Below are 24,244 nucleotides of genomic sequence, written 5' to 3'. Positions count from 1 at the left end.
TTTGCAAAGCAACTTTTGAATAACCAGGCGACGGCGGGCTGGGCTCTCTGCGTCCCGCGGGGCTACCCGTGCCGCACGCCCTCCACTCCCCACGCACACACCGAGCGGCTCCGCGGCCGCGCAGGGGGCGCGCCCCGTGGCCCCAGCCTCCCGCCGTGCCCCGCGGCCCCCCGGGGCAGCGAGCCGCGCCGCGGCCGGGTGCGCGGAGAGCCAGCGCCTCCCGCCACCGCTGCGCGGCTGACCGCGGAGCGCAGCGCGGCTGCGGGAGCGCTCCACCGCGGCAACTGCCGGGAGAGACGGGGCAGCCCCGGCGCCTGCGCCCCACCGCGTTCCTGCGGAGGGGGGGGCGAGGCGGCCGGGACCCGGCCCCGGGCGAGCCCCCGGCCCGCCCCTGCGCAGCGGGCGGCGGAGACAGAGCGGGGACGCACGGCGGCGGGGGGCGCGCTGGGGGCCGGGGGAGCGCCCGCCTCCCGCGGCTGCCCTCGGCCCCGCACTAGCCCCGGCGGCCGCGGAACCCGCCCCGAAAGAGCAGGAGAACTTGTTCGTCCCCGCCCGCCTCCCCGCCGCCCGCACGTCCTCTCCCGCGGCGCATCCGCCCGCCCTCCGGGTCCTGCTCCCCCCGGAGCTCGGGGCCGGCCCGCCGGCTCTGGCTGGAAGACTTCCCCGTTCGTTTCCCTTGGAGGGGTTTTGTCGGTAGCGGTGTACCGAGGAGAGGCTCCGTCCCCGAGGCACCCTGCCTCACCCTGCGGGGGAAGGGAGCTGGGTGGGGGCGAGCCAGGAAGGGAGGATCTCAGTGGCTCTCCTAAAATCTATCAGCAGGCTGCGAGGAGGGAAGAGTTTGGCACTTCGCAGGCGAGGCTGGGCTTGTTTTCCCCAGCGGTGATGCCGCTGGACTAAGAGCGGCGCGGCCGTGGAAGTTAGGGGGACGGAGCCCCATCCCCCCCCCCAACTTCACCGCCCCCCAGAACCGGTCCAGAGCCTTCAGCCCCGGTGGCTCGTCCCTGCCGCCCCGCTGTATGAGAGCTGGTCCGAGGACAGGGCGACTCGGCGCCTGCTAGGGCTGCTCTCCACCCCCCCGCCCCGGACTTTCCCACCACCGACGAGGAGCGGCCCGCACCCCGGAGAGCTGTCTCGGCAGGCTCCGTGCTATGGCGAGGCTGCGGAGAAGCAAACTAGCCGCTGGATTTCTATTACTTTTCCAGTGCCTGAGCGAGCGCTGCCAGCTCGCTGGCGGGGAGACGCTGAGGCTGAGCCGCGGTAAGCGAGGCCGTTACCTGCCGGGCGGGGCCGGCCCGGGCAGCGCCGCGGAGCCCGGGGCAGCGCGGCCGGGCCGGGCAGGGGTGGGGGGGGCGACGGGGGCGGGGGGCTGGGCCGCCCCCCGCAGCACCGGCGCGGTGTGGGCGCCGCCGGCGGCTCCGCGGGCCGCGTCCCCGGAGAGGAGTAACGCCGTTTGGGGGTTGCCTCCCCCCTGCTCCCGAGGGAGGCCCGGGGTGGCCGCGGCCCCGGCTTCTCACCCTTCCCTGCCCCGGCTTCTCCGGAAGGAGCTCCCCATTACTTCATTTTTTACACTAACGAGAATCCAGGACTTTCCTCTTTCAATAAATCTGCCCCACGATCGCCGGGAGCCGGTGCTGTTCCCATCCCCAGCCCCTTCGCGGGGTCCTGGGCGCCTCCTTCCCAGCCGTGTACGAGACGCTCCCGAAGGCGAGGGGCTCCACTCGAGCGCCGGGAAGGGAGGGACGGAGACACCGGCGCCCCCGGGAGCCCGAGGCAGCGGGGAGCGGCGGGCCGGGGTGCCCGGGCAGCACCCCTCCGCCCGTGGTGGGGCCCCGCGTCTCGCCCGGCCCCGAGCCGCGGAAGGGGAGGCAAAGTTTCCCTGCAGATCCTGCCTGGGAGAGCTAGCGGGCACTCTCCTCCCCCGCGGCAGTCAGTAGCTTGCAGCCTTCCCTGGAAGCCAGGCGGTGAGAGAAGGAGCGAGATCAGGGAAGGAGCCCCCCAGGGCTGCGGGACCTGTGCGTGAGGAGCCAGAGGCTGGCTCTGCCCGTTGAGTTTGCTTGGGCTGTTGGGGTCCTCTCGTGAGTCCTTCTCGGAGACACCTGTTAATCCGTGACCCGCAGCACCTGTAGTGCTTTCTCTGGGGCCACTCTTCCCCTCAGCGTGGGGTTCCCTTTTGATCGTTAAAACCTCTGTATCCCGCATTCCTGTGCTGTGGAGGGGAAAGCTGCTGAAGGAAAGCTTGGCGCCTTTGCGGATAGGTATTTCAGGAACAAGTGAGGAAAGTCATGGGGTTTGTGTGTCAGGGGACCTTGCTGCAGCAGCTTCTAGCTTCTAGATATTTTCAAAAGCTGTGCTTTTATATTCGAAATACCAGCCAGATTATTATCAGATGAAACATGTCCACTGGCTTCCCTGGTGCATCAGAACTGCCCGTTCTTCCTTTTCTAAAACGTTTGATATTAATGTGAAGAGTTTTCTGGTCACAGCGTAACTGACCCGAACAAGAGAGACTGGGGAGGTTTTTGAAATGTCCGGTGAGATAATGTGCCAGACAGAGCGGGGATTTTCCCAGGCAGGGGCCTACCACTGCGTTTGGGAATTGCTAAATGACAAGGTAGCTCAGCAGGTTGCTGGGGCTCACATGTCACTTGGGGCCAAAGGGAAAAAACAGGAGGAGGCTTTTCATGTACTGCTGCAAAATTCATGTTGCTGTTCTCAAGGGCTGTAGGCAGCAACTGTTGGTATTTGTTAATGTTAGTTATAAGGGAAACAAAGCGTGGTGGTGATACTAGAAAAAGAAAATTACTATGTTGTGTGGCAGTGGACTGAGCTCACAAAGTTTATTAATCTTGCAGCCATTGTATCTGGAAAAGAAAATGTTAGTGCTAACTTAATGAAATATAATTTATCAGTGGGCAAATAATCACCGCACGTCACTGATTTAGGCTATTAAGTCGTAGTAGTCCTCACTGTCTGCACCAGGAGGTGCTAAATAGAAGGTACACCAACAGCTTGCTTATCTGTAAATCATTTATTAATCTCTTGTGTCTTCCTGAATGTGATATGAAGTATCAAGGAGTTTATAATCAGGCAAATATTATTTTGATATTTAATACATTCTGAAGAAAGTATACCAAGCAATTGTTTTCTTCAACTAGTAAGATGTACAATCTGATGTCAGTTTTGACAGCTAGATGTTTATAACTTTGGCGTCTTTTCCTTCCCTCTTGGTTAAAAAGTCTGTATTATGACAGAAAGAATTAAGTGTCATTAACATAATCAGAGTTGTATGTAACATATTTTCATCATTCTTTTTTTTTTTCTAATACTGCTCTTCTTTGGAAAAAAATGCAACTGAGGGACTGTGTCTAATCGGTAAGAAGAGGATAATTATGTAAAGCCAGGGAAATTCAACTTCAGGTTTTGTGTGTCAAAACCTGCTGTTTCAAAGTTTTACTGTGTTTAGCATCTAGTGTATACGTTTAGATCAGCTCACATAAAAACTGTAAAGAATTAAGGTAAAAAATAAATCTTTGAAGTAGCTGCAAATTCTTAAGGGAAGCTGTTTTGACATATTCTTCGAATACTCAGTAACAAAACACTTTGTTGAAACTGAATGACATAACACTACCAAGAAATGGAAACGTTTAGTATGCCCTGGCAGAGCTGGAGCCAGGAGAGGATTTCTGAGGATGGTACCAAAGGGATATGCCATGGTTCCAACAGATGGAAAAAACACACAGGCATGTTTTGCCAGCTCCTCAGAATTACCTGGATGGGTAAAATCAGGTCGGATTAATTCAAGTCAAATCATTTTCTAGGCCTGCCGGAACTTGTCTGGCTGCCTCTGGGTGTTTTTAAAATCCAGATTTGTGTGACCAAGGTGCGAGGCGGCGCTGGCAGGAGCAGGGCTGTCCCCGCTAGAGGGCACAGCGGCAGCCCCGCAGGCTGCGGCTCTTCCCCTGGAGCCCTCCCTCCATCCCTCCCTCCATCCTCCCCTGTGCCTGCTCAGAGCTTCATTTTTGCTGACAAAAACGCTGTAAATCAAGGATGAAGGTTCTTAAACATACGGGTTTTGTGCATGTGTGTTTTACAGTAGCCAAACTGAATATGGCATGAATTTAGTGAACTGAAGCAAATGGTCTTTTGAAAGCTCGCATCACAATTAAGGCTCTCAGTTGTTTTAAGTGAGGGCTCACTGCTTGTTGAAGTGTTGCCACAAGAAGTCTTGGAAGTGTTACATTCTTTTGCAAACACTGTCAGTCATAATTAGGAGGTTGTTATTTTAATTTTTCTTCTGTCAAAGCATATTCCAGAATCCTGGTATAATTTACATTCGTTGGACTGCTGCTGACTCCAGCATCAGCATTTAGAGAGGAGTAGAATTATTTTTATGGGATAAACTATTATTAAAGAGTGTTTATCTAACATTTACCTATTGCTGAAATAGTCACATTTTCTGTATTGCCTGAGCTTCACTCTGTTTAAAACAGAAAAACCACAACCAAAACTGAACTTTCGTCATTACACGTTAGGACCTTCAGCTTTTATCTTAGAAGTGTCAAATGAAATACAATATTAGACAACATGTATGTCAGGTATTTTTTTCTCTTTGCATTCAAAATTACTTTTTTTTTTCTTCTGTACATGATATGTAAATGGGGACAATTGGGTTAGAGAACCCCAGTGACATTTGTGAGTAAATCCTATTTACATATTATACGTATTTTACTAAGAATTCCCACTAAAGTAATCTTTTTTTAACTTTCATCCTGGTTCTTCCTTTTATTTTTCATGCTTTTTGTCACTGTCATTTCCTCTGAAATGGTGGTTTGAAATATTGCTAGTAAATAGTGGGTAAATTAAGACTATGATAAGGTTAACTTAGGTATTAAATTCGGTTTCACAGAAACTGATTTCCACAAGTTTAGAGTAAGATCAATACTCGTAGTTCATTGAAGGTTTAAAAATCCCTTGGGGAAAACAGTGTTTTTGTTTGGCTGTAAATATTCCTCTTCCAGGGTTTACATCCTCAGGCAGGCACTTAAAACTCAGCAAACACTTGACTCAGATGCTAGGTTTTGTCTGACACTTAACTTGGAGTTGATGATGAGTAACTGGGAAACTAGCTCTCTGCACTGTAAACAAATGTAGAAAATGAGGAAAAGATCTTTATAGCTTGAAAAGTTCTTTTGTTTTGGGCAGCACATAATGCCCATTTAGAGCAAAATACTGGGACAACACCTACTGCCTTGCTGAATACCAAATTTCTGTAAAAAGTCTGTGGTTCAGGAGGGCTGGTTCTTTTAGGGGAAGAGACTCCTGAGACCGTGAAGGAGGTCAATGAGGAAATTCATAGTGTCAGATGATGAGAGAGACCCACTGAGGAAAATAGTTGCCTATGGTGAGTTAGCATTTTCATTAAGGGCTTTTTGGCACAGTTTAGGTGGAGCAGTGCTGCAGATCTCTGCACCTGCACAGATGTCAGGAGATGGAGGTTTGGACCTGAAGTTTATGTTTCCTGCAGGACTACTATGCAGCAATGCCCAGAAAGTTGCTTTGCTTTGAATTATGCTGAAGACAGCTATCACACAAGAAATGTGCTCGGTTGAATTGTAGTGGTTTTCACCACAAAGGAGATAAAAATTTATTAGAAGAAATAAAAATAAAAGCATCATTTGACTCTGTTTTTGATAAAAGTCACTGTGGTTTCATTGGACTGTCTGAAGTACTGAGCAGTTCTGCTGCGGGTAACCTTGACAGCACTGGCAAAAAGAAAGCTCTACAGCAGCCCCATTTTCAAAACTTATTGAGGCCGCAGTCTCTAGGCTGAGAACACAGCTGGGGTAACTGGTGTGAGTATATTTTTGAATTGCTGGTGTGGATCAGGCTTCCTAAGGAAAATGAATACCAAAGCAATTTAAGAAGGCAGCAGTTAAGGTAAGCGTGTGCTGGGGGCTCTCTACAGAGCGAACAAAAGGTAATTTGGTGGGAGAATTTCTCATTCAGTACAAGGAAATGTTGAAAGCTTGCCAGCAGTGTGAAATTATATCCAACTATTAGGTTGGATGAGGGCTGAGCTGGGGCTGTTATTGCGGTGCAATTGGCGGATGTCATATTTACTAAACTGGAGAATTGCATAATCACAGCAGGAACTGGAAGAACCCAGGAGATTACTTTCCATGGAGAAGTATGCAGAGAAGCCATGCGAAGTGCACGTGGGTTTTGTTTTTGTTTGTGGCTTCTGACAAATGAGCATAAAACATTGCCCTGAGGTAATGTTTGTGAGTGCTGGGTGCTGTATCTCATCATGGAACACTTCCTCCACTTCCTCCTCTTTTCTTTTTCCTCATCCAACTAATAAACATAGCTTCAATTAGCACTCCTTGCTGTCAACATTGAGCAATCAGTTGTGCTAAGTGTCCTTGTAAATTTCTGGGTTTCAAAGAGCTTGTGTAACATTTTCATCTCCCTCCATCAACTGGCAGCTGTAGGAGTGTGTTTTCAAGTTGGATTTGGCCCAACCTTTTTCTCTTCTGAAAAGGGCAAATGGAGCATGTTCTTAGGCCAGATCCAGAGTCAGCCTTGACACTTGAATTGTTGACACAGTTTCAAAAGTAGCAAACTTTTTGATGGGATGATAAATCAAGAGAAATATAAGGATTAATATGAAGATAGCTACAAGACAAGGCATCACAAGAGTGATGCATCTGCTCTGCTCAACAATGGTAAGATCCCACCAGGAATATTCCCTTCTGTTTCAAGTACTGCACTTTAAGAAATATGTGGCCTAATTGAGGAGTGTCATATGAAATAAAAAAGGGAAGAACACGGATAGAATAAAACTAAGAGATGACACGGTAACAATCTTCAAGTGTGTAAAAGGCTTCCACAGAGCAGGGAATAACTTGTCCTCAACAACAAGTAATGACTTAAATTGCAGCAAGGCAGACTTCTAAATGTTACAGCTAGGGGAGTAGGTTATTTCCGAGTAGTCTTCATCACTGGAACAGGCTAGATAAACATATGCCCAAAATGTCATTCTGTCCAGAAAGGCAGCTGTTCCTGCCTTGGAGCAAATGGCTGGACAATGTGACCTTTCAAGGTCTCACCCAGCTATTTTGAATCATTCTGTGGGGGCAGCTTTAAGAATACAAGGGTTCACCTTGAATCCACAGCTAGATAAAATACAAGCATGAATAAAAGTGTTCTCTTAGCTCGGGGCCTCTGTCTATCATTTGTCAATGATATATGTGTCTTTAATGTGATTTTAACATACACTTTCTGTGGCTGCAGACAAGGTAAAGACATTTAAAATGCTGCTTTAGTTAGAGTCCTTATGTCATGAAATAGGGCTTTTAAAATGAGATTTTGCTCTTACCTGGTTTAGAACTTTTGTCTTTTAATACAAACACTACCTCGGTTGCATTATAAGCAGATACCTTTTTTTTCTTTTAAGATGTTCTCATAGTGACTCTTTTGGACTTTGGGCAGGCATCACTTATCCCATGTCATTTTATTGAGTGAAAAATCCTTGCCTTGAATAGGTAGAGTTCCACAAATGGAATATATAAACCTCTCCATTTAACCTATCTCTGGTAATGTTTCAGGTATCTGTTGTTTCACAGTTGATGCTAGGAGCTCTGGTCCTTTTCTTTATAGGTGTAATTGAACTGTGTCAAAGGGCTGCTTATGTTACAGGGATGCAATGCCATTTATAGGTTTTACTGCAGCTTTCCTTAACTGCGGTAGTTAGTAGGGCAGATTCTGTTGGAAGTTTCATCTGTATTTAGTAGCAGAATAGGATGCAGTGGTTATCCAGTAATAAGCACTTTGAGTCGTTTTGTTGGTTTTTTTTTTTTCTTCTATTCAAGCATTACCTTTTTTTTTCCCCCCTTTGGTCATAATGTGAATCCTGCAAATACTAAATGGGCAATACTGCATCTGGGCTGAGTAATTACAGCTTTTCTCTTCACAAGAGTTGTTACTAGGCTGATTGTAAAAGGCAAGTATTATCCATTGTAATTTCAGTGTTTTCTGAAGGGTGAAGTGTTAAAGAGAGGGGAGTTCATCACTATGCAGGTTCTTTTGCTGAGCCAGCAGTTAAACTAAAAATCCATTGGAAAATGCTATCTTGGCCTCCAAAGAGATGGGAGCCAGAATGAGTCTTTACTGCTATAGTTGCTCCATGATATTTTTCCAGCTGCATGTTTCTGCTTTCCTGTGTGGGTGTATGTGATTCTCCTTTTGAATTTGCAAGCCAGAGAGTACGTATTTGCAATTCAACCTCAGTCACCCTGGGGTATAAAGCCAAGGCCCTCTGTTAGGAATCTTTTCATGGCAGGACATGTTTCAGAGTTCCTAGGCTCTTCTCTCCCATTCTTCATCCCCTGCCTGCTTCGCAGGTTGCTTTCTTCTCACTTGCGCTCTTTCAGTAGTTCATGTGTCCATGCTCCTAGGTCAGATGGATCAGACCTGCTCTCCTTAGTGTGAGATTTGAGAGAGAGAAAAGACTACATTTTGGAAGAGGTAGGGGAGGTGAAAATAAAATTACAAGGAGAATGAATGTATTTTTAAACCTCTGAGAATTATAAATCCTCTTAGAACAATGTAAAAACTCTGGAAGAGTAGACTACCTGACTTCTGTTTAATACTACATAGTCTGTGTTACATAGTCAAAAAATGTTCAGAGAAACAACTAATTGAAATTGGAAAATTATGCCAAAGTTGACATGGTCTTGTCAAATATGTCACTGGGAAGTGTCAAAACAAGTAATTTTGAGTTTCTTATTTTGTTGATGGTAAAATGTCTCATTTCAAATTTTTCATTTTGACTTTTAGATTAAAATTATTATATTAGGATGTATAAGCATAATTGAAAAGCACTTTGTTTTGGAGTTTGTGTGTGTATATCTTAATATTTTTCATTTCATATCCTACAGCAAACATTGACTAATTACTTTTACCAGAACAAGATCAAAATTTTGGTTTAGGGTGAGTAATTTACTTTCTAGTCATCTCTAATTGAGACTTACTATTATTGAGAATTTGTCTACGTACTGTAAGCCCTATAAGAACAGACCATTTTATCTTGTAGAAACCTTACTTTTATTTGATGACAGGAAAGGGGGGAATGGCTGAAAAAAACAGGCATCTTGATTATCCAGTTACTTTTTTTTTTTTTTTACTTTATCGCTTATTTCTCCTTCAGGTTGCTTTTTGGTTAATATGATATTCATGAGGCAACTAAATTAAAAGAGAGCACATTTTCCAGATTGCAGCTGCTGTAAAGATAATAGATTTATGGTTTATTTGCAGTGAAGGCATTTATGGACTAGAAGCTTAGCATTTGGTGTATTGCAGAAACCTGACTTCAATATCAACACAATTTATTACTGGTTCCTATTTAAACATATATATAGTGATCTAAGTTGTAGTCTCAAAACAAAGAAAACTAATAGGGTGAATCACCATTATAGATTATCATCAGTTCTTGTTTACATTTACTTTTTATTACATCTGTTATGAATTTTCTTTAAAAAGTTTTTATGGATAAAGTATATGTAATGCAATGCTTTTTAGTTTTATTATGCCAATTATGCAAGACTTAATAATTGAAATGTATAGGTGTGCACTGTGGAAGTACACAGCTTTTCATGTTTGCATTCAGTCACAGAAAACAGAAGGGGTCTTTCCAATGATAAACATCAAGCTAAGCAAAAACATAATTGGTTCCAGTTTTGCTAATGCTAATGTATTTACCCTTCCCACACCTTCTCATTTCACTTCTAATACTGCAAGCTGTTGGAGGCATTTCCATCCTTCTAATGCACAAATAAAATAATAATAATAGTAGTAAGTTGTCCTACCAGTTTCTTTCCTAGGACCGCATAGCTAGAAGGGACTACCTAGGTCATCAAGTCTTTCTCTGGGATGAGAAGCAGTTGTGTCGTGGATGTCTGTGGCACATGGCCCCGTGCACTGCAGGCCATCAGTAATGCTCTTCCCCATAACAATCTTCAGGAATGTAGTAAAATAGCAGCAGCCCCAAGTATAATGTGTCACAGAAGATAACAAGGGCATTGACAACAGTTTTAAGTTTCTACAGTAGCAGAGAATTTTTAATTTTAGTACGCTTTGTTTGAAAGCTGGTCTGTCTTTATCTGGTTTTGCTAAGCCTGCTTTTCTGTTTGTTTTTTGACCTAACATACTTGGCTTTTTCAGCCCGTTTTGTTTCATGTACAATTATGTGGACATTTATTGCCAAGTTGGTAATACTGGTTTTGTTTCAATTCAGAGCCATTTTCTAGAATAGCATAAATGACCTGCAAAACGGCTCTTCCTATAGTAAACTTGTCAGTTTGAATGGAGAAAAGGAACTACTGTTATCATTTGTCAGCCTTTTGAGCTAGCCATGTATACATCCTGAAATCTAACATTTAAAAGGAGGCAACTTTATACTCTGCTTCAGCTAAGATGCCTAAGGATTGGCAGTTCTGCCATACCAGGGTTAAATGTTGTACTTACTTGCGTTTTTTTGGGGTTTTGTTTGTTTGCTTGTTTTTTCCTGGGTATGAATTTGTGTTATTTCAGCTCCTTGGACTAATTTTAATCCTTTAATGTGTCGGACTACAAGCTTGAATCCAACTTGTGTTCCTAAATTTGTCTAGGTACTCTCTGAGGTTCAACCCCAGACTTTTGATTCCCATCACTCATCAGCAGGCACTTTGTATGCTTTACTTCTCCACTGATGTTCGTAGGGCACACTCATCTTACAGCTTTCTCAATTATTCCCATAATCATCATAGCTATGCACTTTATAGTCATTAGTATTCTTATTCTTGGAAGACCTTGTAGAAGTAAGGTAATATCCTAATTTTACAACTAGGAAGGTGGTTTTGAAAAAGCAACTACCTTGCCAAAGTTAAAAATGCGTTGTTCATGTCTCAGTGTATGAGTTGCTTTCTTCTGCAATAGCCCAGTTACCTTTCGAACTTCCCCTTGCTTCACCAAATTCAGGGCTGTAATTTCTCTCTTCGTTCTCATCCTTGAATTCCCTAACCTAAGATTTTAAATCCCAGTCAGACCTCTGTTCAAATAACCTATGTCTGTCTGGAAAAAAAATAGATTAAAATTGACTAAGGGCTCTGATTTAGTGCCGAGACAGCAAGGCTTAGTTTGGGACTGCTGTAGATTTTGCCATTTCTGATGTTCCTCTCCTCACTTACGCTTGCAGCAGGAAAGGGATGTGTCTCTCAGCTGTTTATACAGCAGATCCCAAACTGTGACATTTTATAGTCTAATGTAATAAGTTTCTTTCCTAAACAGAAGTGTGTCTGAAGGACAGACAAATACTGAGTCAGATTTCTGCTGGTTGGCACTTCGACAATTTGGAAGGATTATGTCCAAATCTCTTTGGTTTTGCCATTGAGTTCTTGGAGAGAAGAGAATGATGATGTTTCACAAACAGTAAAATTATTTTTCCTGTAATTAAACTTTGAAAATAACAATCCAGATTCAGTAATTACTAGTCAGAAGACAGATTTCCAAAGCAGTCAGTTTGCAGCACTGCTGACTTGAACTCTTTGTCTGTTTAAAAAGTTTATCTTCCTCAGAAAATGAGCATTGCAAGATGCAGAATATTATTTTACTGCAAAAATATGATAGCAGCCTTTACTGGAATTGTATCTTCATGAACCTTTAAGCAGAAAGATTGCTGACAAATGCTGTATAACACATGTATTATACAGAATCCACGTACAATGCTGTGCCTCTGATGCTATAAATCATTCTGAAATTTCCTGTAGAGTAAGTATCTGTCTAAAAACAGAACTGGTAGATTTACTAATACAATCAGTGCTTTTCAGTGTCTGCTGTTTTATCACCAATGGTGTCTTTTGTTTGTTCTGTAGAAATAGTGATAAGTTTAAAAAGCTGGATTTTAAAAAGCTGTATTCTTAGCTTGCAAAGTATGAGTTTTCCTCCCCCCACCTAATTTGAGAAGAAATTTAAATTATCTTTTCCAGACTAATAAAGCCGTCAGTGGGGGGGGAAAACACAAACCAACCCAAACAAAACAATACAAGAAAACAACAACAAAACCAACAAAAAACCAAAACCAGACTTTATGCTTTGGAATATTTGGGGTTGCATCTTTAGGTTCCAATTATGGAAAACTTCCCTTATTTAGAACTGTGCTTAAATGTTTGCTTAACAGTGGCAATGTATACAAGTGGTGTCCTACAGATGGGTGAACTGAAAAGGATGTCGATGTTTAGGATTTTTCTCTGATCTTGGACTTTGGAATTTGGTTGGCCCAGAAGTCCCAGGCCAGTTGCAACAGTGGGAGTAAGTTTTGCAGCATTTTGCAGATCCTGAAGATATTTCTGGAGAGAAGGATCTCTCAGCCTGCAGAAAAGACTGACTGCTACCTTCCCATATTGTTGTAGTGGATAACAGGAGAGGACTACAGAGAGTAACCTGTCCTCTGATGCAGGCATGTTGTGTTCTCCGTTAAAAGCTGGGCACAGGGATGTTATTTTAATTTTTTTTTTTTGATGATGTGCAAGACACGTTTAGGAGATGCACGAACTAAATATTCACTTAGATTTTATGATCAGTCTCCAAGGGACTGAAATGTGTCCTGAGTTTGAGAAGCAGTAAGCACACACAGCTCACATCAAATTTAAGTGTAAATGCTTATTACATGCTGCTTTTTGAATGCAAATTTATGGTTTATTGTTCCACTCTTTACACAAACAAGATTGCTGTTAGCTTCAAGGGATGACCCAGAGATGTTAATGAATCACAATTTTTCTCCAGGCAGGCATAGATAATAATCTGAAAGTGAGATCTTCAGGATAGGAAGTTATGTCCAGCTTTATTTGCAGAAGTTTGCTGTAGTTAGTGTAGGATGTAAAATAAAACCAATTCTTTTAGCTTTAGCCTTGACCCTCCCATGCCTATATTTGAACTTCATTATTTTATTCCTATTCTGCTGTTTTATGGCACAGCTAAGTGGGGTGTATACCAAGCCAGCGTTCCTACTGAAATTTAAAAACTGTGGCCAGGGAGATTGTCCAGTGTTTGGTTATGTCTTGCACTGACACAATCATGGTTTTTTATTGATCATCATAAATCCACTGCAGTTTTAACTCTTATCTCTCTAATTATCGGAGAGTCTTTGAAACTGATGCTGAAACAGCTGTAAAGCCAGCCAGTTGGCCCTCTTTTTCCAATAATCTATTGTTTCAAAATCTAGGGAAAGGTTTCTCAACTTCTAAGTAGAATTCAAATCGATTTTGAGGGTTTCTGTAAAGTAGGAGAAGGCAAAGAGAGGAAAGATGGAAATGCCTTATAAAAAGAAAAATAGTTGCAACACTTGCAAGTTCAGTTTGGCACAGCACTTAAAAATGCAGCTGACGTGTGTGCTTGAAGAGAAGTGCGTATGTAAAGTCTTCACCAAACTCACTTGTGCTGAAACATGCTGGTAGGTGTTACTAAAATGTTTATAGGGCCTTTTATATCTAGAATTTAATTTAGGAAAAAAGAGGTTAAAGTCTGCCCTCACATACTTCAACACAGCCACAGTTTACTCCTTTAAGAGCAGTTTGGGCCAATTTGTAAGGAGCCTTTAGCCCACAAAACCTTTCCTCTAATTCTGTACTGTGCTCAACCACCCTTAGTGCATGTGAAATATTGCAGTGTGGGATCTTTGGTGACAGTGCAGCTAGATACCACTTTCCCGTGGGCTTTAAGCATGGTTTGTACAATCCAAGGAAGAGAATGAATGGGAGTGATTTTTACCTTGGTACTGAAAACATACTTAATTTCCCAAAATTGTTCATTACACTCTCTGAAGGTATTTGGGATTTGAAGACTGGGAGGTTCTGGTTGCCTGGTTCATTGCTGATGTTTATATTTGTATTATCTACTTATAATTTATGATAAAGTAATTTGCTTAATTGTAAGGGTAAAGGATATTCATTGGCTTTCAGAGTGCTTGAGGCTCTTGGGAAAAAGAGGAGCAAGCAGAGCAGAGTCCATGGGTTGACTGTGAGAGCTATCAGAACATTTGCTGGGCAGGAATGAAAGGCCTGATTCAGTTCACTCTATACATTTCAGCAGCCGTATTAATTCTGTGGGGCTATTCAGCCTGGAAGTCTACAGGAAAGAGATCAAAACATCCATGTTGATTAAAAAAAATAGGTTACTTTGAGGACAAATACTCTGCTCCTTTAATTTAAATCTGTAGGGAGCCAGAGAGCAGAGATAGGAAAGGATATATGCAGAAGCTCTGTAGGGAAGCAGTGTCCTTTTAGGGGAAGATACTGCATTTTCTATTCTATTTCCATTTCTTTTTTAGTCTTTAAAAAGGAGTAAAAACAACCAAAAAAAAGGAGACTTTCTCTGATTCTGTACTCCTGAAAATCACAGAATGGAGGAACTGTCTGCTACACAGTTTAAGGAATGTCAGAAACTTCTTAATTATATCGGACAGGTAAACGGGAAAAGAAAGGTTCCCAACCTGTATCTCCCTGCCAGGTGACTGCTCTTATCAATGGCTGCCTTGTAAAAAATATCTGAGGAATGAAAAGACTTTTTGTCCGGGTCTGTGCTGGGCTATGCTTCTAGGCATTCAGGAGCAGTGCTTCCTTTTTTTATTCCTGAACACCTGTTTTAGCAAGGCATCACAGGATGGGGGGAGGACAGGCCAGGAAGGCAGAGTGGGACCCTTCTGGTCTGTAGCACTTCTTCAAAGATGCAGTTGTTTATATACTCCTATAAACATGCTTTTCTGAGGTGGAAAGAGGGAAAAAATGAATAACGATGATAAAGATAAGTACAGGCTGAGTTCATTTTGCCCTATGGTAATTTTCTGTATATTTACAGCTGTAATGTGGCAGTAGTGGTTTAACTTGTAGCTTGACAGAGTATCCTCTGACCATCATTGTGGTACTGCAAATCACAGCAGAAAGCACTAAGATACAACCCAAAATAATGGCTTCATTATAAAGGGGATGCTGAACGTGAATGTGTTCTGCTCTCACTGCGCATCCCTCTGCAATTGTGGGCTGTATTTCCTTAACTTGTTAACTGACATGGTAGATCATTTATCTTTGTTTGCCAAAGCAAATTGCTCCAATCTTCATCTTTCCCAGGAATCCTAAAACATGTTTCTGGTTCAGAGATGCCCATCCCCCTCAACTTGCTGTTTTTATCAGTAGCAAGGCATCTCTGCTCTTACTAACTTAGGGGTTTTGATACCCACCTGCCAAGGTATTAGTAGGAAGTTCATTGAACTATAGCTATTCCTGCTGTTCATATTTATCCAGCCAAATGGCATTTGAAGAATAATAGCCATCATTCTACAAACTCACCGAGAAATCCCATGTGCATTTCATGATTTAAAGTCATGTCATGTGCTTTTTCTCCCTCCCATCCCTCTTGGTATTTATGCTTTAATATATTTTACTTTGCATTTGCAGATTTAGAATGTATGGCTTTGAGTTTTGAGATAATTATTTATAAGCTTTTCTATAGGTTTCATCATCACTATATATTAAAGTACTTTGTAAAGACCGATGGATTTAGCCACAAAACTGCCATGTCTAATAACTGCTATTATTTATTTTCATTTTACCAGTGGAGCACTGGAGTATTGAATGACTTGCCAAGATCACACACAGCAAATTTGGTGTAGGCACAAGAAAAAAATCTCACAGTTCTAATTTGTGTTTTCATGTTTAACCTTCAGAGCAGACACTGTATACTTCATAGTGATAGAACCACAGACTTAAAATTAAATATTCAAGAACTACTCACTAAAACACAAGCCAATAGCCTCTTTACAATTTCTGTCAGAACTCCACCGTCCTGCCAACAGCTCTTTAACTTCGATTTAAATATTTGGCAATCCAAGACTGGGTTTTTCCTCTCTCTGTTGCTGCAAGATGCCATTCAAGCTTACTGCTGAGTAGAGCTGTAGTCTCTTAAAGTAATTAGGGAATCTGTTTTGTTTCCATGGGAATACTAATATACACTTCACAAATCCCCCAAAAAACAACAAAACACTCAACACCCCCAAAAATCCACAAAAAAACAAATCCCGCCCCCCAAACCAAATGAAAACCCTCACCTCTATGAAGTTATTAATTTAGTTACAGATTGTACTTATTTGCCATTGTAGATTTTTGAGAACCTGCCTGCAATTCAGTTCTTCTCTTTCTCATCTTTTTACTTTTTCCTTCAATGCTGTCAGGAAGAAGTAGAAGTGGAAGTTATGTGAGGCCAAAGGAACAGAGATCCGTGCTGTCCTGGAGCAAAGGCTTGTCAGAGAAGTGGAGGTCTAGAGGGGTCTAGGCTCACATTCAGCATCTCTTGCATCTATGTGAAGGAGATAATGAAGCCCTAGAAATCTCCTTAGAAGAGGAAAAATCTGGAGAAATGCTATAGCCCAAGGATAGTTACATTACTAAGACGTTTTTCCAAATGTTCCTTTCAGCTGCATTTCACTAAGAGCATGAGTTCTTCTGCCTCAGTGAGCAAGGACAAAAGAAAAAGTATGTGACTCCCTAACGTTTCTTCTGGCCTACACTTAAAATGTACCTGGTCTTTCACTAAATTACACTACATATTCACAGGCAGCAAAAACCTGATGATATTGTGACTGAGCTTGGCTTTGGGACTTCCCAGCAGCAAAGGTACTCCAAAATTTAAGCTCTGGTGATAAAAGAACCCCATATTCCTTAGGATGTGGAGCCCAGCACAAGTTTTTGTATTCTTTCCTTGATCTGAAGATTGTATAGTGTGTAGCCTAGAAATAAATATATAAATCATTCATCAGCTCACTTTACCTTGAAAAAGATATGCCAAGTTGTTGAAGAGTTGTTCACAAAGAAATGATGACCAAGAGAAGGCAGCCAAATGTGAACTGTTAATTTTCTTGTGCAATATATGCAACTGAGCATTTAATCTAATTTATAGTCCTTTTGCAATATAAAATTAATGACCTGTACAATTTATTTTAAGGTCTGCTATAAATTAAATGCATCAGCTGGATGTTTTTCTTTTCTCTAAAGAACAATTATCTGGTTTGGAAATCTAATTAAGTCATCAAGTAAAATTATTTTCTCAATTCTAAAAGAAACACAATTGTCTGAATATTTAGAACAGATTTACAGGAAAAAATACAAGTTTTCTAATCCTTTGCTTAATAACTTCCATGAAACGTGTGCTCCAATTAGCTTGGAATGTCTGGCTTTACAATGACCACAATACATTTGTAACCCTCTCAGCAAAACTGAAAATATGAGGATTTAGTTAATAAGATGAAATTAACATGCAGTTATACCATGGAGTTCTGTGACATTACTGTACAGTTCCTTAAGTGCTTCATCTTGGGCATTTAGCACTGACTCAGTAGGAGCTAAATGCCCAAAATCTCCTTAAGCACTCTAGCTGTGCAGTATACAAGGTTATATTTTGCATTTAGTTTGGGTGGTTTTTATTCACTTTTAATAATACCAGGTAATGTGGAGGTTTTGCAGCTTAGTAAGCCTTTCACTTGGGAGCAGATTGAATTCCAGCCATTAGTCCTTGCAATCAAAATAGGAAAAGTAATAGTCCGTCTTGGGACATGATGAATTCTGATCAGTAGTCCCGTGCATTCACAGGGCATTTGAATATGCGTTTCTTGAAGAACAAATATTTTCCATTGATTCCTGAAGAGTTCAACTCTGCAGCAGTCACTGGTCTGGGGGAAGCTGCTGGCCTGGGAAGCACTGAGCTGTATGTACAAGGGGCTGCCAGGTCTTATGATCCTGGTTGTCTTTGTTTCCTGCTGCTAAATATTATTTAAGGAAATGTAAAATGTCACAACCGTGTAGGAACAATGAAAAATAAATTAGAAATATTTAGAAGGAGTTGTGGTACGTTGTGGATTTATATGTGGACAATATTTATGAACCCATTTTTACTGGTGTCCAATCGCAAGTCATTTTGTCATCAGTGTGTAACCTCTTACATAACTGTACGGATAGAAGGGGTGTGTGTAGGTACATGTATATATGCTTGTGTGTATATATAGACATATTTAAAGACAAGGCCCCATATCAGTTATGCAGTAATTTTTCTTTACCTTCATTCTTTATTTGCCTATTTACACATAGGTTTTCATGGTCTCAATAAGGATGTTACTTTGAACACTTGGTGTATTTACTTCCCAGAGGTACCATTCCTTTTACTGTTCTAAGAGTGCATTCCACTCCAAGTTTTGCTTTCATTTAGTGATGCAGTGTGGTGTATTCAGGAAAGCACAACTGTCTTTATCCTAGCTTAGTTACTGTTTTCAGGATTTTATAATCTTTTTTATACTCTGTACAAATCAAAGTGATAAATCAATAGAAGACTGCAAAGAGCATCTAGTAATTATCTTTTCTTGAAGTTTAGTTTTACTTTTCAACTTTTCACTTCTGTTAGTACCTCATACTGTTTCCAGTAGTACCTCATAGTGCATTCAAATAAAGTGACTACAGGAGAGTATCAGGGTTCTTCTGATCGTTTTTTTTTGCTACTCCTTATACAAGTAACTTTGCATGTTGATGATCATTGTGCACTGCTGTACTTAAAGATGTTAGTTTAAATTTGCTTTTCTTACTCTGGCAAATATCTCAGTGCCTTCAGTAACAATTTGCCTATTAAGGTTTATAGCTGTCCTTGATGGAGCAACCCAGGTCCAGCTGCTCACAGTGGCTGTCTGGAGCCCAAGAGGAAGAAGGCGCGTGAGGCTCACATTGCTCTCCAGCCCAGGAGGACAAAGGGTCCACAGTGCGGTCCGGTCAACTGACATGTGACACAGCTCTTGCTGAGGCGGGTGACAATTTCTCCCTGAGTCTTATGGATGTGGCATAGTAACGCAGGGCCTTCAAAGGTTGTTAGAACTGGGGGCTAAAACTCGTGTTGAAACAAAAGCCGAATCATGTGGTATCAATACTGTAGTAGGTGTTTTCTGCTTCAAAACTCTCCATGGGCTGCAGGATCAAGTTTCAAGGAAGAAAATCCTCTACTTGCTTATACATCTAATTGGTTTCTCTGCAGCAGGTGGACACTTTTTGTGTTTGGCATGCGTTATATCCTTAGTATATAGAAGCAAATAGCAAGAATAATAAGCTTAAACTAAAACAAGATTATTTGAGTTTACTGCTGTTAAAATACTGTTCTCTTATTTGGGGAAGCAGGAACTGAAGAGACTGGAAACACCTACTGACTTTTAATAAATAGACCGCATTGGCAGATATGCCTATGTAATTTCCTGCTCTTGAGAGTTTTATGACCTCTTCAGCCCTGAGTCTCTGTCTTTTACTGCAACCCTCCATCTGCTGAAGCGAATGAATCTTGCAAGAAATAGTTGTAAGTAGCAAAGCAGCTTTGTTGCTCTCCCTTAGCAAACTATTACCAGCTTCCTCAGGATTCTTCATTAGGACACCTGAAGTGACGCATTTTTGAAGAGGGTTTAATTATAGGTCTAGTGGAACGTGAATAAAGAAGAAACTCAGCAGGCCTACAGCTGGTGAAGCAAATTATACAAAGTTCTTTGTTGAAAGAGGTGTCTTTTTAAACATGGATACTCAAAAGGATGTCTCATAAGTTTATCCAACAGTTTTAGCAGAGAAATTCCCTACGCTCTTCACCCCATAATGATAATACAAATCAGAAACATTCTCAACTGAGTATCAGTCCAGGCTCAATATGTATTTTGATAGGGGAGGTTGTTTGTTTTGCAGGTGGCTTTGTAAGAGACATGTTTTTTTCCTTTTTTTTTTTTTGGTTAAGACTTGACTAAAACAGGAAAAAAAAGCTTTTACCTTTTCACCCTTTGATTTTCAGTGTTTCTCTAGGAAAAAAGAATCTTTTTTTTTATTTGGTAATACATGACATTTTGTCATGTATCTCTTATTTTCAGAATGAGAAATAGTGATGCAGGCAATTACACTCTTAGGCTTTAGAACACATTTTGAAACAATAATTTTAAAATTTCAATTGTACACAGACATAATGATTTACTGTTTGTTTTTTTTTTTTTTTTAAGATCTAGGCAATGGATTTTTGAGAAAGGGAAGATAATCATTTTACCCTTTAGTGAAAGGGGTTTGTTGTAGATATTATTTTACTTTTCTTCCCAAAGGCATTTGGTATGATATCACATGGAGGTTCTTAGTTCAGCTAGGGAAAATGGTTACTAACAGAAGGACATGGCAAGACTCTGTGAAAGTGAAACTGGAAGTAGCTTCCCTCCAAGCAAATAGAAATTCTCATAATTAGATTTGGGACTGGTCTTTTTTAGTATTTCTGTAATAAATTTATCATAAAAAAAATGGGAGTATGCCAGTAAATTCTGCTGCTTTACTGATGTTTCTGTTTAATTTGTGTCAGAGGAGGACTAGAAAATCATGTAAAAAATAATTAGGAGATGGTGAAGTATGAAAAAGACATGAAATAATACAAAGTTAAATTTCACACATTTCGTGACTGATACCCAAGAATTCTGCTTCTAAGCTAAAAAAACCCATCATCTGCCTATTTACTGCAGAAAGACTGGACCTTAAAAATGTGTGACAGATGTGGAAACGGCGAACATGCTGCTAAAAGGTAGAAGAACCAGCTTTTTCAGTGGTCAGAAGGAAGTATGCTGGTATAACTGAACATAAAGTATTGCATAATGTTCTGATAATTCATTTGCAATAAAATTCATTCAAATTGCAACAGATGCAGAGGAAGCCTATTTGGGATGAAAAGGGACAATTTATCCTCAGTGAGGTAGGATAAATTTCTTTAGTCTCACAAAATAAAGTCTGAAAGAAGATGTAATAGCTGTCTATAAATATATTTAGGCAGAAAAAACAAAGAAGAGGAGATATTTGAGGTAAAGAACAAACAGTTATACATTGACCATGAATAAATTTATGCTGTAAATACGAAGATCAGTAACCAATAATGCAGTGAGGTTCTGAGTGTGCTTCGCTTGCAAAGTCAAAGAGCTCTCTGAAGAGTGTGTACCTAAAATTTATGATACATTATATAGTGGATGCATGTGGCTGTAAGGTGCTGGAGTCCTAACTCCAGTATAACTGCTGCATAACTTAAACTGCTCCTTTCAGGTCCTGTTGTCCAATACTGTGGAGAAAAGTGTTTTGTCCATCTCAGGAGGTGATGAATGAGCCCTCCAACACTGCTCAGTCAATCTTCCACAGATAAACACCTGCAGGGGCAATGCAAGGGAAGGGTGTTGCTCAAAGTCTGAGGCTGGAGATGTAGGAGAAGTAGACATGTTCACAGGAAATCCACTCTTTTTTTGGCATGTTCTGGCCTTGCAGTTCCCTTTCTGCCATGATCTGAAAAGACACTTAAATTATGCGTGCTAGACTCTTAAAACAAATGTGACAGTTTCTGCAGCCTGGAGAGCATCCCAACGGGACTTTGTCCAGGAGCCTTGGCTTGCAGTGTCACCAGCAGTGCTGTTTGTGGACACGGGTTATATCACAACTTTGCTGTTTCTGCTCCAGCTGAACCAATGAGAGCAGTTTCTTAGCATCATAGTTGTGTGTCTAACCTGCTGGCTTCTGCGGAGACTTTATGGCATGGCTGTTTAACTACGGATTTCACTCTAGGTTTTTCTCTAATGGTACCGTGATAGGTACTTATATGACCCTGTTGTATCCCTCTGCAATCTGTCCAGACCTTGCAGCATGGTTTTAAATACCGAGAGGGTGGCTGGTCATTGTTTTTTAAAACCACTGTGGCCCCTGTGTAGTGGAGGATTGAAAATGAAGCACTGTGTTTGAGCCCTTCAGGCATTCCCCTGAAGGGATACAGGCATGTCACGCACATCAGACAACCCCTTCCCTAATCCTGTAATTAAGTTATGCTCGAGTACCACGTTTAGATCCTGTTGGCTCCTGAAGGTGAAGTAATTCCAGTTATGTGACTAATGCATGTGTAATTACAAAGTTGGTGTGATAACAATTAGTAAAATTTTATCATTATGTATTAGGCTTTTAACTAGCAAAAGCAGTTTAAAGCTAATCCAGAAATTTAATGTAATTAAGAAGAATCTAGGGATATTTAAAAAAAAAAAAAGAGGGGTGGAGGTGTGTGTGTCCCAGCACCCACTGACAAAAGAAGAGGAAGCAACCTTTGAAAGGACAAATGAGCAGGGCTGTGGCGTTTGAAGTTGGGAAACCTAGTGAGAGGCTCACAGCTCCTTACTATGTGCCGTTCCTCCCTTTTCTGGAATATTATTTAGGCAAAAGAAACCAGAAAGGCTCAAAATCGGATTTGGTAGCAAAGAGGCTCTTGAAAAAGTGGTGGCCAGAAGAGCTGTTTCAGAGAGACCGAGCAAATCTAGCTCCAAAAGCTCGCTCATGTGGTAAGCTTGAGAAGCTAGCTGATCAGTCTAACAAAGGTAACTGTACTGTTGGAGTTGCTGATAGTATGTTCTCTTACTTTTGTCTTTTTGGAGCTTGTTTCAGTCTTGTAAATCTGTTTACAGGGGACAAAGAGCACTTGTCCAGTGTCTCACTGTCTTCCTTCAGAGTATCCAAGGGATAACACAGCTGTACAGGGTAGTTTAAAAATTGGAAAACAGATTTAGGAATATCTGTGTGTCAGAGGCATCTACCCATCATCAAACTAACCTCGAAAGCTCTGTGGTGGACAGCTAAGTAACAGGGTGTCAGTTCCTAGGGTTCCCTGGGAGTTTGCAACTTTGACATTGTATTGTTAAGGCCTAAGTATATGTGTGTTTTAAAAGAAATATGACTTAAAGACTTCAGGTAACGAAGACTGCAACATATAATTTCATCCTACAGTTGTAGGATAGTCACCAAACCAATTTTCAGGAGATCCAGTTTCAATCCCAGTTCTTTCAAATACTTTCTGTGTGAAAGGACCTAACTGAAAATCAGTTTCTGTGTCTGGTCTCCAGCAGTTTTGAGAACAGTGTTTCCTTCTTTATGCCTTTTGTCTTTGAGGGTGGTGACAATTCTTAATGCATTTGGATGATTTCTGTAGCAAGGAAGCCTCCACCCTGGTTCAAATCACAGAGGGAGTGAAATCGCAACTGTGTTGTCTGGGCTCCAGGATGTTTCCTGTGCTTCTCCACACACAAATAACGACCTATGTCCAAAGACTTTAGGAAGAAAAGAAAGGATGGCCAAGGGAGCTTTTTACCCTGCCCCATCAATACCAATTGCACACATTTTTGCATCATGTGAAGAGAAGCTCTAGGAGCTGTAGGAGCACTTCAGGACTTCCAGAAAAGGCATATGTTGCAACAATTGTTTGAAATACAGTTGTGATCTAGAAGTTGATTTTTGGTAGTACCTCATTTAATGTAAATACATTTTTTTTACTCTGTATCAAAAATCTATCAGGTAATCTGAACATCTGAGAACCCAAACTTCCAATTCCATGTTAGTTTGATATTGAATTCTTTCTTTTGCTTCTAACTCAGTCTTTTTCTTTGGTTTGCTGAAGCACTGATTAGATGTACAGTGTGATATCCCATGTCATTATTAGCATCCAAACACTGATTATAGGGCAGCAGATGTCAGAAAAGCATTATAGTAATAAGGACATGAATGTATCAGCCAAATTTTGCTCTGGTGGAAACCTCTTCTTTATGAGGAACAAGTGCTGCAGTGTTTTGCCTGACGCTAGTTTATGATGTTCTTCAAAGTTATTTTTATCAGTGTAATTGGAGAAAATAGGAATGTGAAATTTTAGATTTTGTTTGGTGATGTTGGAATATATATTTCCTACTCCAGTGTACAGACTGAACAAGCAATAGATTCACTCTGGTGCAGTGTCCAGGTTTTTTTAATACTAGTGGTAACAGACCCGTACGCCTGCCTTCATGAATCAAGCTTTACCATGCAACTGATTCCAAAATTAAATGCCACGAGTCTCAAGAAATCATGGGATTTGTTAAGAAATAATAATATTGGCATTTTTTGTTTGCTTCTTGTATAATTTCTGTGTTGTCCAGACAATTTTTTATTTTTCCTCTAGAAGCCAAAGAGTAAAAGCCGCAGTCTTTATTCAGTGGCAGGACTTTTGTAATTGATCTTTTAGAAAGGGAAGTATGTGTGAGCTAATGGCACTTATGTGTGAGAGCCCAGCAGTATATTAAGCCTATTTAATTTCTTGCCGTTATTTGGCCACCTTTGTCCACTGGGTCTGAGATACT

At 41.4% G+C, this 24,244-nt stretch overlaps 1 protein-coding gene across 1 annotated transcript in view; it reads left to right on the top strand.

The window, feature by feature from the left end:
• The first annotated feature begins 433 nt into the window (after positions 1-433).
• The window catches only part of PLXDC2 (plexin domain containing 2), a 279,813-nt gene continuing 256,002 nt past the window's right edge, over positions 434-24,244 (top strand). Inside the window, exon 1 of the mRNA XM_074834342.1 lies at positions 434-1,257. Coding sequence (XP_074690443.1) covers positions 1,149-1,257 — 109 coding nt within the window. The 5' untranslated portion in view covers positions 434-1,148. The remainder of the gene's footprint in view (positions 1,258-24,244) is intronic.

Source organism: Strix aluco, chromosome 1, assembly GCF_031877795.1.
Source record: "Strix aluco isolate bStrAlu1 chromosome 1, bStrAlu1.hap1, whole genome shotgun sequence".
Classification (NCBI taxonomy): Eukaryota; Metazoa; Chordata; class Aves; order Strigiformes; family Strigidae; genus Strix; species Strix aluco.
Note: the sequence above shows the minus strand (reverse complement) of the source record. Positions and strands in the feature narration are given on the sequence as shown.